Source organism: Arthrobotrys flagrans (genome assembly GCF_004000055.1).
Source record: "Arthrobotrys flagrans strain CBS H-5679 chromosome Unknown unitig_1, whole genome shotgun sequence".
Classification (NCBI taxonomy): domain Eukaryota; kingdom Fungi; phylum Ascomycota; class Orbiliomycetes; order Orbiliales; family Orbiliaceae; genus Arthrobotrys; species Arthrobotrys flagrans.
This window is the reverse complement of record NW_027137556.1, coordinates 367,823-381,857: the sequence shown is the minus strand read 5'-3', so window position 1 is coordinate 381,857 and position 14,035 is coordinate 367,823. Positions and strand designations below refer to the sequence as shown.

The 14,035-nt window shown below is 42.6% G+C and overlaps 3 protein-coding genes across 3 annotated transcripts; 1 reads left to right on the top strand and 2 right to left on the bottom strand.

Annotated features, from left to right (window-relative positions):
• Window positions 1-408: 408 nt before the first annotated feature.
• DFL_008072 (uncharacterized protein) lies at window positions 409-2,453 on the top strand (the record flags this gene model as incomplete). Its single annotated transcript, XM_067637754.1, has 7 exons — window positions 409-576; window positions 667-770; window positions 834-1,035; window positions 1,113-1,530; window positions 1,593-1,724; window positions 1,796-2,146; window positions 2,218-2,453. The coding sequence occupies 7 exons, from the start codon at window positions 409-411 to the stop codon at window positions 2,451-2,453; spliced, it is 1,611 nt and encodes a 536-aa protein (XP_067485710.1).
• Window positions 2,454-5,731: 3,278 nt separating this feature from the next.
• DFL_008071 (uncharacterized protein) lies at window positions 5,732-7,376 on the bottom strand (the record flags this gene model as incomplete). Its single annotated transcript, XM_067637753.1, has 2 exons — window positions 5,732-6,896; window positions 6,967-7,376. The coding sequence occupies 2 exons, from the start codon at window positions 7,374-7,376 to the stop codon at window positions 5,732-5,734; spliced, it is 1,575 nt and encodes a 524-aa protein (XP_067485709.1).
• A 2,740-nt stretch (window positions 7,377-10,116) lies between these two features.
• DFL_008070 (uncharacterized protein) lies at window positions 10,117-12,420 on the bottom strand (the record flags this gene model as incomplete). Its single annotated transcript, XM_067637752.1, has 11 exons — window positions 10,117-10,329; window positions 10,383-10,412; window positions 10,477-10,703; window positions 10,766-10,879; window positions 10,943-11,399; window positions 11,466-11,638; window positions 11,706-11,745; window positions 11,803-11,836; window positions 11,908-11,922; window positions 11,988-12,090; window positions 12,144-12,420. The coding sequence occupies 11 exons, from the start codon at window positions 12,418-12,420 to the stop codon at window positions 10,117-10,119; spliced, it is 1,683 nt and encodes a 560-aa protein (XP_067485708.1).
• Window positions 12,421-14,035: the final 1,615 nt, after the last annotated feature.

Genomic DNA, 14,035 nt, shown 5'->3' with positions numbered 1-14,035 from the left:
TGTGTGTTTGGACCTGCTAATGCGGGACTAAAGCCGGATAATGATGCTGCAAGGGAAGCGGGTGGAGGCATCAATTGAACTATAGGATTTGATTCTTCTGGGTTCATTTTCGAGTAATGGTATAGCAATACAGAGTCAATTCATGATCTCCAGCAGAGTGATGTAGTCGTGTTGTCGCAATGATTCTACAACAACTTGCCGCCCTACGTCATGAGGTAGCATTGGAATGTATTGTCTTAGGCTTCATATACCTTAACATAAACTGCCCATGATCTATTAAATGTACTTACTTAGTAGACACACAGAAATTACAGCTAGAAGACTTTATAGATCAAGCTACAATCTAACAGGCGCAAAGCACTTGAAAATAGACGGTACCGGGACCCGCCGGATTGCATATTCACCACCATGCAGCACAATTCAAAGAAATACCCAGGCATCTTCGACACTATGATGTCGTTAATGAGTGGAGAACCTATCTCCCTTAAGATTCATACACCAAGTAAAGGCGAATTCCGTGCTGTCACAGAAGGCAGCAGCTTTGGGGTTACACAGCCGTCGGAGTTGTTCTCGAAGGTTAGCTTAGCGCATCAGATTGTTGTCTCGTACCCTGATCAGATTCGAGAATAATGGAAATTTTGATTTTTGACGGTTTTGACATTCTAGATATATTTGAATATCCTAAATCCTGGGGAACATGCTTCATCTAACGAGCAGTCTAAGCCGATAGCCGGAGCTCTTGGGACAGTTCCGTTGACTATTATTTCAACGTTAGTTTTGAAATTATACCTGTCAAAGCTTTTGTCATGACTATAATACTAACGAACCTAAAGTGTCCCGGACATCGCAGACCATTACTATAACTTGATTGTTGAAGCAAAATCTGAAATTATGATATTTTCCAATTTCTGGAAACATTCATACGCGGCGCAAAGGATAGGAGATGCTTTGAAACTGCTTTCTAAAAGAATCGGTCAAACCAATGGGTCCTGCGTAACAGTCAAAATTATGTTCGATAGGGGTAGTGTAAAGCATGTAGGACGCATTTCATATTCTAACCAATACCCTCTACACTCCCTCGCTTCATTAATAGGGCTAACATGGTAGTCTAGTTATTCCAGCCTCGAGTTCTAGTCACAGAAGCCGAATGGAATACCCTCGGTCTACCTCCTACTCAAGATACTCCAAATATTGATCTTGAGGTCATAAATTATCATAACTTCCCAATCGGAACATTTCACTCCAAATTCATGGTCATTGATAGAAGAATCGCAGTTCTCAATAGTTGCAATATTCAAGATAACTCCAATCTGGAGATGATGTGCCAGTTTGAGGGTCCAATAGTGGATGAGGTATGGGATCATGCAATATGGACGTGGGGGTTGCTAGTGGTGTCGAAACATTCTTCGGCGAACGGAGGCGGCAGCGGCTCTTTAACGGACCCCAACGCTGTGGTGGCTCCAGTGAATTCTACATCGCTTAATGATCCACCGCCTAGACGAGCAATTGAGGATGTGTCCAATATTTTAAGTAAGTTTTTGACACTGATTTATAGTGTATTGTCTTCGTGAGATTACTAAGCTTAGGGATAGACCGATCGGTTATGAATCAGTTCCTACCAGACGCAACGGGCGACGATATTGCAAAAGTACCGTTCCGTTCACATCTTCGCTTAAACACAAAGGACATCCCGATGGTTCTTGCTCCAAGAGCCGCATATGCGAGTAAGCTAAAAGATCCCTATCGCATATATCGAATTTTATTTCTCATATCCGCGGATCTAACAACATTATAGGCTTTGGAAACGTTTCCCTAAATACCCCCCAAAACGCCGCCTGGCTCTCAGCAATACATTTCGCAAAATCCAAAATATTTATCCAAACACCCGACCTAAACGCCCCACAAGTAATCACAGCATTGCTAGAAGCCGTAAAATGTGGTGTTGAAGTTATTATTATACTTTGTCTAGGATATAACGACCTAGGCGAAATGTTACCAACTCAAGGTGGTCATAACGAATGGGTTGTTGCGCATATGATGAAGCAATTAAGTGAAGAAGAGAGGAACATGTTGAAGATATATTGGTATGTTGGACGAGATATGGTGAGGCCGGTTCATGCGTCGAAGCATTTTAGGACTTGTCATAGTAAGTTATTGGATCTAGGGAAGGCGGAGTTTAGGGATGTTCGATGGGCTAACTTGGGGTTCTTTATGAAGTTAAACTTATGATTGTGGATGAAAGAGTTGGAATACAGGGGTCGGGAAATCAGGATACTCAGAGTTGGTTTCATAGTCAAGAGATTAATATTGTGATTGATAGTGAGGAGGTTTGTAAACAATGGATGGAGCAATTGGTTGCGAACCAGAATAGTTTTTTGTATGGTCGGGGAAATGAGGTTGATGGTATTTGGAGAGACTCTCTAGGAAGTCAGGTGCCTGGGTATTGGTTCTGAGGGGGAATTTCTTGATACAATCGGGAAAGGGACAAGCAATTCTTGACGCAAATGATACTATAGTTTTAAGGGGCCCAAACAGCGAGGTATTGACTTTCAAGTTCAATATGCTTAGAATGGATTCCAGTCTTGTATCTCCGGAATCGAGGATTCCAGGTCAGCCTTGCCCTCAGTATATAAGCTTTGGGTACCTTTCTTGCCAACTTTTTCATTAAGCTTCAACCAGCTCCAAATTTTCCTATGCTTGTCATCCTTTCGGGCACCCTCTCGTATAACACGATCTATTTCTTCCAGAAATTCTCCGAGCTGAAGTAAAATTGCTGCTTGGTATGTATCCTGAATGGTCGTGCCATCGGTATGATACTTATATGGAAGATTGAATATCCCAGCATACATCCAGCCAACGACTAGTTCCATTGCGACCAGTGTAATTTTCGGAAGTGGTAGTTTTCTACGTCGGTAACGATTTGTCTGAGGCCACATGGCGTCCTGGAAACCCAGGACCGATACAATCATAGAACATTTAGCAAGTAGAAGATGCTTGTCCACTATCAAAATTTCGGTTCCGTGCTCAAGATTGAGCACCATCTGTCGCTCCGGAGGGATATCACCTCTATATATATGATGATATAAAATAGATTTTAGAAATTAAAGTTAGAATTCGGTGTAGCCTTAACAGATATTTGATGATACTAGTTCATGGTGTAGCTTACCTATAGAATGCACCCATCCTCCGATCAATGCGAGGCTGTTTGTACGCGTAAAAAGTGAAACTGGTGAGATTTGGGAAGAGTTAGCTCAGGTCGTAAAGGTGCTAGAAGCTATTCTGTAACTTACCCTACACAGTTGAGATGTCTGGCGGCGAGGCAGTTCCGTATATAATATACTGTTGATTTCCTAAAATATAGGTGGATGTCGAAACTACCTCTTCGCTAATCTAGAAGCAAGCGGAGTTGTGGACCGGGCTACGGGGCCGGGTTTAATAGACTTGGGATCCCATATTGTGTTCTCAAGAAGGATTTTAGAGAGCTTTTAGAGGCGCTTGTGAATTCTAGCATGTTGCATAAAGTCTTTAAGGCGTCTGAGTTGCTTCGAAGCCTATTTTAGGGCGCATTTCCCGTCCTAGAAATCCTCTTTTTCTTTACCTAGCTCCGGGGTATATCTCGATTCTTCCAGTTAGCTAGCGAGTAATGCTTTAACTGCACTTTCTAGGAATTTCCATAAATGGATCGAAAGCACGGGCCTATATCATCAGAATTTAGAGAATATCTCGTATTTATGGGTTCATGCGTATAGCAGCCCAGTTACTATAAGTGTAACAAGAGGCTGCGGGGTCTTATTGATCATTAACGGTTACAACTCTGCCTTGAAGATATAAAGTTCCTGCCACATTTCCCTTTCCATTCCCATATACAATTCCTTTTTTCATACTACAAGAAAATGCCAAATATGTATTCATTGAAGGTGAAATGTTAAATCTAGCAACCACTATAAACTACATGTCCACCACACATAGCCTTGCTTTACCTCTTGGGAAGTCGATTGCTCATTTTTCAGTTTCGTATCATAAGGCACAGTTAATCCCAAGGATCAGAATGTTTGCTTCTGTGAGGCTTCAAATTAAAATTATTTCCTCGCATCAAACCCAGCCGGCAAGATGGCCAGCAATCTTTCAGCCTTGGCTGTGAATTCGGAGGACCGCTATTTCGATCACGATACCATAGATATCCGTTTCTCAGAATAACTACGACAAACAAAAGTTAACGTTGTAGACAATCCGCGCAGCCAAGTTTCGCTGAGTTTCACCAGTTTAAGGTGTTTCTAAGGGCTGAATTCTGTAAACAGGTAGTACTCCAGTGGGAATAATCAATGATATGTGATATCATGATATTTACAGTTTGGTAATGTAACACAAATACGTAATTAAAAACCGGCTGCCGCACACAAAACTGGGATTTGGTACAGTTCGAGCTTAAGCATGTATAAATAGACGTCTCCTGGATGCGATATTGGTTCTCCCTGGTATTGTAACGGATAATACATCTGGGTTTCACTAATACACATGATTGCACGAGCTATTAGCCTAAGAATTTAATTCTGCCTCCACCAACCTGTCGATCTGAAGCCTTAGAGAGGTTTAGAAATACTCTTAATGAAGGAAAATTATTATTAGATCGGGAACAGGTATCTATCGCCAACTGAATAAACGGAGCTTACAGCATGAGTTTAATAGCTAACTTAGTATACAATTTAGGAGCTGGCATATCAGCAAAACTGATCGAAGAAGGAAGCGCAGACTTTATAGCCCTCTACAGCTCCTGTTTATATCGAATGCATGGGCTAGGCTCGTTGGCAGTATTAATGCCATATGGAGACGCAAATGCAATAGTCTGCAATATGGTTCGTCCCCGCAAATTTATATACCTCGTCGAGTTACATATGTGATACATGTTAACATAAGGAGAGGTTAAAGGCCCCAACCGTTCTCCAGCAAATAAAACTACGCCCAGTTTTCGCCAGGATATGCGCAACTGACCCCTTCTGAGACCTCTCCGTCTTCTTCCCCCTCGATTTTATCGGTATCCAGAATTTCTCAACTGTTGGTTTAATCGATGGGAACTTTCGTCAAGCCCTCAAAGAAACGGGGATGCCATACGCCAAAGAGGTCGAAATGATTAAACTAACACATTTCTTAGACTCCTTAACTATTCCATATGTATTTACTATAGACCAGGCTGTGGAAATGACGAATGCGGGCGCAGATGTTATTGTCGTACACTTTGGGTTAACGGATCAAGGAAGTATTGGAGCTAAGAATACGATTTCGATTGGCGAGGAGAGTAAAATAGCATTGGGGATTAGAAATGCTGTTGTTAGTATTCGGGAGGATATAATTTTGTTGGTTCATGGGGTCCTGTAAGTACTCTGGAGACTTTCAAGGATATTATGAAGGATACGAAGGGTATACATGGATTTTTGGGGATTTCAACTTTTGAATAGATATCACTGGATATGACACTACCAAGCACCGTGAATGAATTTAAGGAGGTAGAAGTTGGACAAAAACAAAATAAATTAAAAATAGCTAGTATAAAACAAACACTACTTAGGATATCGTTTGAAACGAATTGAGTAGTTCAGTAAAGAGAATTCAGCTATTGAGATACTTACATCGGGGCAAGCTGACGCTGCGAGACTATACTTACATTAAAACAATGCAGGCCAATTTAAACTCCTTGCAAGAAAGAATTCAAAGAAGATTATTTACATTAAACAGATTAATCAGCAAAAACCTGCCAAATATGAACTTTCCGATCGTCAAAACTCGTCGTCATAAGCCTCCAGCCTCTTCTCTTCCTCTGCTCTCCGCTTTCCTTGAATATTGGATCCCAGTCCACAAAAGCCACTGCCGTACTTGCATAGCATTTCCCCTTATGCTCCTTAAACTGCACTACATTATACCATTCGAATAGCCTTTCTCGATTAAACCAATCCTTCTCAACTCCCTTCTCGTTGTCCAACTCCTCCTCATCTTTGTCTTTTGTCTTTTCAGAATCACGAATAAATACCTCCATGAACTCCTCTCGCTGGACGAACACCCTCGCACCGGCTTCCATGCACGAAACCAGGACACCGTTCTCATCAGGGTCTGTTGGGATTTCTGGATGGTCCCCGGGTGTAAACACGCCGACATCGACTTTCTCCAACTGCGATTTCCTAGGTATCGGTGGGAGAAGAGCTAAGTCCCAGATACCACCATCAGGATCATTCTCAGTTTGATCGAAAATACTTTCCTCTTGAGTTAGTGGTGGCGGAATGACCTGCTTTTCGGTCAAATCGGTGATACGAAGGTTCCCATCCAGGCCGCCAACAAGAAGAAGTGGTCTTCTACGTGGTATGGTATTCTTAGGCGACCGCTCAGTCGGCCATGCAATGAGCTTTGTAACACAATCGCCGTCTTTGAAAGTTGAGTCGTCGCCCCATTGAATTTCTGGGTTTTTATTCCCGGCCTTTCCGATCTTCCAGCAGGACACCTTTGCCTTGTTATCTCCAACATATAATTCTTTCCCGTCATTTGAGAAACAAAGAGTAAGAATTGGATCTTCGCCGTAGGGATGGAAGTTACGAATAACTTTGATTTGGTTATCTTCTTCCAATTCATCTGGGAGGGAGAATATAGCTACTGAACCGTCGCTTAAGCCAGCTGCAATGATATCGTTTTTGGCGGGCGAGAAAGCGACGCAGACGACCAGATTACTACGGTCAGAAATACGATGGGAAGAAAGGATATCGATCCGTGAGGAGCGCGGACGATTTCCAACTGTGACTTGAAGAATGAGAACTTCACTGGTGGTTGTCGTTGCGATAAGAAGGTCTGGATCGCTGGTTGACCAGCAGAGGTCGACAATTCCTCCCGGTGTCTCGATGTCGTCTGCTATTATCCTAGAATTTGAAATATATTAGCTTAACAATTGCTTTGACCAGCCAATAAGTATTGGTATAGGCGTTTTACATATTAGGAATAATCTTCTTCCTAGGTGGATCCGGTGGAAAAGCCGCATCCCCTCTAACCTCCCCTTCTAAATCCATAACTCTAGCCAAATAGATCCTCCCTTTCTCCCTCATCGCGTTCTGCGGATTCACAGGATCTCCCTCCGTATCCTCCGCATAAGCACCAATAACGCAAACTGTCGGATCATCTAATGAAAACCTTGCAATAGAAGGTGGACATTCAAGATCCTCCTCGAATAATGTTTCTGGGGGGAAATATATTGATGCTGAGAGAGTGGGGAGTTTGAATTGTGGAGGGGAGAAGTTGGGGAGTAACATGTTTGGTATTGAGGGTGACATTTTCCACGGTTTCATGCTTGGAGGAGACATGGTGAGTTTCTCCTGGTTGAAACGAGGTTCATGGATAGGCATTTTGGCAGGTTTGGTGTGAAGCCAGCGCGCTCACGGACGTATATGATTCAAGATGATTTAAAGATCTTAAGACTGGGTATCGATATCTGAATGGTTCTTCAACGGAGAGGATTCGACTGCGAGCTTAATATCTACCACCTTTGTCGTACCAAGAAACTATAAATAAATAGCACGTCAGATATTTATCGCTCCCAAATATTCAAGCGGGAAATCCATTGTTGTAGCCGAATTCATGTGTGTTCGAATATTGTAGATTCGACTATATAGAAGGTAAGATTACTTACTTCGACACTTAATACCACTTCAATATTTTCGCGCAAAGCCACTTTAGTACGCTTGACTATCAATCAAAACTTGCGAGAAAATTTACTACTGCCTTAAAAAAATATTCGAGAGTGAAATCGCTAGCATCGAGAGTAGCAAGATTCACCTCAATATATCTGACCGTTGGCATTGACGTCAGCCTCCACTTTCTCCATGAAAAATAACACACCCCACAACGTTTTCTCAACGGCACAATGATGTATGATTATAGGGCATCATATAGACTATTATTCAGTCAAGGCCTCTATTCGCCACAGATTTCAAGTCTATTTCCTTCATTCTAAACCGGCCACCGGTACCATGGTGTTGCATGTTGGGGCGGCATGCCTGGCAAACGTCACCGACCCACCCTTGGAATTGCAGGTTGACCGAATATTTCGTCATTTGTTGCAGTTTGAACAGCGAAAACCTGGTCCCTTCGCGCAACCGACAGGGCCTGGTGGACATCGGTAAAAGATGCCGAGAGATAAGTAGCCCCGGATACGCTAAATTCTACTTAATATGTTTTAACGAGGCTTTAGTTCTAGAGTCCCCGAGAAGTTATTGTGCAATTGTGCCAGAACATTTTGACTGCCATGAATGTATTATACCACAGCTTCAACACATGTAGCGAGCCTCCATGGACATCTATATATGCTCAGAACGTAAGAGATTTACTTGTAAATTATACATAAAATCGGTTTGAAGAGAGAAATTTCGGCAACTTGGCCTGGCAGCTATGTATTTTGGGATATTTTGGATCTCGCCTGAGGGAAGTCTGCCGAACAAACAGATATTTTGCCAGGTTCCACTGAAAAGCTAGTTTAAAAGGGTCGCGATGTCGACCTTGTCGTATGTTGGATTTTGTGGATACATCGCAAGTGCTAGACTCGGCTGTCAGAGTTCTTATTATATTAATATTCTATGGTCGCGACAAGAAGAGTATTATGTCGCTATTTCGGTCACTCACAATTCTGCATTATTTAGTACGAGAATCAAGTAAATTTATAAGGGTTTGGTATTAGAAGTTTTGAACCGCATGTTGTGGTCCTACATAAGTTTAATTCCGTTTGTGGAAAGCAGCAAGCCTTCTACGGCTAAAACAAATTTCGCTGCTCTAAATCTGGGGCAGGTTGAATTCAGCGGAATCGATTTTGATCACTTCGAACAATCTACTCAATTCTCGAATATAACCTTGGATAGAAATCAAATGAACTTTAAAGCCGAGCCGACGACAGGACCTTAAACACACCGTACGTATACTCTTGGGAGCTTGCATCCCGGGCTAGAACTTTGTCAAACCTGTAAGTCTCAGATCTGCAAAAACTAGATGTATGATAGGCCCATGCATTCAGGTTTTGTTTTAAAACCTACTAAGGCCAAGACGACCAGAAAGCGCTGGCAGGGGCCTATGAAGCTACAAATTAACTCTAAAACGGCGAAATACCTTTAATATAGGGACGAAAAACACGGATTTTACTAAGAAATTCACGACTCTATTTATCTTGGCAACCCTCACTGCTCTTGCAGTCTCGCAAACGGTGCCAACATATTCTCTCCCTAAATTCTCGTCAGCTCAACCATGCGTTAGGGCCTGCATATGTTGCACCGCCAACAATTGTGACAACCTTGGCATTTTTCTTGGATGTGACTATTACGAGCCATATCTAGATAGCTGCTAGTGTCGACGGGACTTTCACTCAGAAGCGGCAAAGTCATTATATGATTGCGTATCCGCCGCACGTGGAGGTCAAACCAGGGATATATCGTCGGCTATTAGCTTGTATCAAGAGTACTGCACTGGGAAGGATACCGCGGCTGCACCAACCGTAACTCAAGTAGATTCCCAAGTCATTACGCAGACAATTACGGGTGCTACCGAGATCGTGGAATTCACGGTGATGAAAACGAATATAGTCAATATTAATATTGACGCTACATCGATGGTTATTACTGGTACAGTAGCCACTAGCACAGCTAGTGTCTTTACAGCAATAATATATTCGACCATTACGACAATATTTAACGACAAGCCTTGGACAGTTGGCAGATCAGTGGAGGGGTCGCGAGGGCTACAGACAGGGGGTAAAGTTGATATTGGTATTGGTGTGGCGGCCGGAATCCTTTTTACTGGGCGGGCTGTTGTGGGCTGTTATATTGCAAACACAAAATACGATGATACAAGAGTTAAGTTCTTATCGTAATGGGGCGCAGTACAGAGGAATTCGGAGGCAACTTTGCAACTCTCGGACGGCTAAGGTGCCCTTAGGTGTACTAGCTAGTATAATCACAGCCCCTAGAACAGTGGCTTAGCTAAATTCTTAAAATGCAACGCTATCATACTATTCATATAGTTACATAATCTCATAACTTGGCTGGATCTTAAATGTAGCGCAATAGTGCTAACCATATACAAATTCTACTTAGGCTTCCGAGTTTAGCAGAACCAATTCCAAGCCTTCTTCCATGCTGGCCATCTTGCTCTTTCTTCCCGTTCCTTCCTTAAAGTTTCCCCGAGATTTAATTCCCTTCGCCCAGTAACTAGATCTATGTTTTCGAGTTTTATGTACCAGCTCCAATCTCTTTTCCAAACTTTGTATCCGATGTAAAACAAAAGAATGATAAATGCGGCGAGATAGTTTTGGAAGAACTTTAGACTGTGTTAGAATATAAACTCATATAAAAGCATTTCTGTGGACTTACATTTTTGGCGCTCATTGGAGACCCCAAAGGCTAAATGAACACCCGAGTTAGCAGTAGTACCAAGAAGGCTTTCGAGGATTAGGGGGGCTTTTACCGAAATAGCAATATAAAACTGAGCGATAAGAACAAGACAGTTCAATCCGAATCCCATGTATGATCCAATAATTCCTCCGGCGGCACGGAATGGTATTTCGTCGAGTGAGTTGCCTTGAAGCTTCCAAGCATGGCGGAATCTAATGTGGGCGAGGTTTATACTAGCCCAAGTGAAGAACTGCGAGAGACCGGAAAGAGCGAGAAGCCAGTTGAAAATTTCCTCGCCAGCTACAGGAAGCGCCTTCACGTTAGCATCTGTAAATTCTAAACTATTATAGAGAGCTGCGTACCTGCTGCCTCATTGATGTAGGCTAAGCATCCGAAAAGGAGGGCGATTATCAGTGAAAACATAGGTCTACCATGATTATCAACATATCCGAACCATGATGGAAGCATATGTCGTTCTGCAAGTGCTAATTTTGAGTTAATTAGCAGGGCACTGACTAGAATTAAGAGGTAAAATATACCGTGGAGCGTCCTTGTGGATCCGTAAGTGCATGAATTGGCAACAGATATAACAGCAAGTGTTATAACAACGTTGAAGATGGATGGGAGCACGGCAATATTCGCCAATTGGAATGCAATCACGAATGGTGAAGCCGCAGTATTTCCACCAGACGCATTGAGCAAGCGTTTATCGTCGGAGGGTACAATCAAACCGATCAAAGTCAAACTAACGATATAGAACAAACTAATTCGCCAGAAGACCTGTTTGGTGGCCTTTGGCAACGATCTCCGTGGATTGTCGGCTTCGGCAGCAGCAAGGCCAACAAGCTCAGTACCGGCGAATGCGAAACCGGCTGTGACAAAGACGGAGCAGAAGCCTTTGAACCCATTGCGAAACGCGCCTGGTGTATGCCAGTATCTTCCACCGATATATCCTCTATTGTCGGTCGGGACACCGCCACAGTTGATTATTATCGCCTAGTTATATCGATAAGTCCAAGTTAGCCAATCGGCTTATCCATGGAGTGAAAGATCGGTTTATACCGTAATTATGAAGCCAATGACGGCTATAATTTTCAGTATTCCAAGAATATATTCAACTTCACCGTAACCCCGAACTCCGAACAAGTTGATTATTGTTACAACGACGAGAAAAACTGTGATCCAGACAGAAATATGTATGTCTCTCGCTCCTTCCCAGAACTGTAACGTTATACCTATTATCGAAGCTATCGTGTGAGATATTTATGCTATAGCCAGGAAATTAGGTACTAGAAATCGTACCGGCTGCAGTAAGTTCGAGGGGTAGCACAACTAGCCAGTTCTGTATCATGTTAGCTTCACTTTGTAGAATCGGATAAGATCAGGTTTGGCTCCTTACAAACGCATAATTCATACCCATTGCATAACCCCAGCTAAAGCGCAAATTTTTAAAGTCAGATCACAAATCTCTCTGTATTAATTGACTTCGTACGGTGTTACATACGCTGGGTCAATAAATCTAAAGGATTAAACAATAGCCGTTAGTAACGACCATACCTTCGTATGACAATGAACTAGCCATACCTGCAGGAATACGTATAGAAGGCACCTGCCACAGGATACATAACTGCTAATTCTCCTAACGCATGGACTGTGAAGAAGAGCATGGCACCGATAATAATGAAGTCTAGAAAAAACTACAGTTAGTAGATATCGTAAATTTTTCTTAACGATACTAACCAATAACTAGCGACGCTGGACCGCCAGATTGCAAAGCGCTGCCCGAACCAACGAACAGCCCTGTTCCTATAGAGCCTCCAATGGCAATCATTTGCATATGCCGTCCCTTCAGCTTTCGGTGTAGAACTTCCTCCTGCTCCTGTGAGAGACCCTCAGTTTCTCCCGCATTAGGATCCAGAACTTTTGGGCTCATTTGTCCCTGCCCTTCTAATGGGTCGGCCGATGCCTTTTCGACATCAGACCCCCCGCTTTCTCTCCATTTACCAAAGAATGCCATGTTAATTTCCCTAGGATTTTCACACAAGCCAAATATGAATATTTCCCCTAAATAGTTGTGTTATTCTGCCCTTCAGGCAATTAATGGTTCTGGCGGTGTCGCAACTTGCGAAAGAACTTCAAGATATATAACCGTAGAGTTCGGACTTAAGGCCCCCGTGGCTAGAGCTAGCTACCAACAAGGTTGTGAAAATTTTCAGAGACTTTTAGAAAAGTCACCCTGATATCGGCTATTTAAATATCGCTTCGAATCTATAATCCTCAAAACCCTGGAAAGAGATACAGAAGATTCGATTCGTTTGGTACCTGGTTGATGTCACGGTAATTCGGATGCAGTACCCAGAGTACTAATCCCTACATATTGGGCTCCTGATACCATCAATTTCGTCGATTTGGTAACAATATCTCAAGGTATTGCAGATCCCGGATAAGATTGTGCGGGCAAAGATTAGCGCAGGCAAGAAATTCTAGGCTGTGAGACATATGAACAACGAAGCATAAGCTAATGAGTTAAATCCTCTGCACTCCTCTCCTCTAGAGTTCTCCGATAGAAGTATTCAACGATCTCCAGTATTACAAAAGGCGCAGTCTAGTTCATCACGTCAGCAAGTTCCCTTGCAAATTCAGATTTCTTAATACAATAGCCGTTATATTACGTGGCCCAGACTGTAAACTTTGTTTAGTGCTTCGGCTCTTCAGCTGCCTAGATATAAATGTTAATATGTTTTGATGGGTCGATAGTTTCAAAATTTAACTCTTGAAAGTTATGTCCCAAGAAACACCAAGAATATTAGGAAGCTTGTATTCCCCGTTTTTTAACTGATTTGTGGGGCTGTCGATTCAGGCATCTGGATCTTAACCAAGAGCTAGTGGCAAATAGTTTGACGTCACAGCGTCGCATGGTCCGTCCGCACCACGTAGTTATGCTAACGGTATCAGCTTCAAAAGATGCATTAATGATTCTGACAAGATAAGGAGTTCTGGGGAGATAATGGCCGAAATAAATTCAGGAATCGGACTTGGACGTCTACAGAGCATTGACTTGTAGATTGGAACGTTTTCGCTGAAGGTCCCCAATTTTGGGGCAAAATTGTCAACCACCGTCTCGCACAGTAAATTTTTGTCCGGTACAGTGCATGGCCATCGTGAAGATTCTAGACTAGCGTTGCTATTCATATGTCGTTCGCAAACACGTTTTCATAAGCTTAGGGCTATTATATCTTGTGGGGTTTGCCAAACACGATATCACTAGCAATTCTCTCAATTTTGAAGGGATTCGATTAAAAATTTTGTGTAAGATCTAGAGATGTCGTGCCCAAGTTTCGCTATGGGTGGGCCTGGGCTCGGCACGAAAATCACAAGAACAACGTGTAGATACACAGTTGCACACTTGCGGCCGTGGCGTCAGTACGCATCGAAAATGTCAGGGCAATATATCAATATTACATAATCAGCGAAAAAGAAAGAACTTAAAAGCGTTCTGGGATAAAGTGTAAATGAAGATCAGGGGTATAGATGGCTTGCGATAGAATAAGTGCTTTGAAAATTTTATTTCGAGTTCGCTGCTCTTGTACAATTGTGTGGCTATCAACTCTCTAGCCTAGCATTAACCGGCC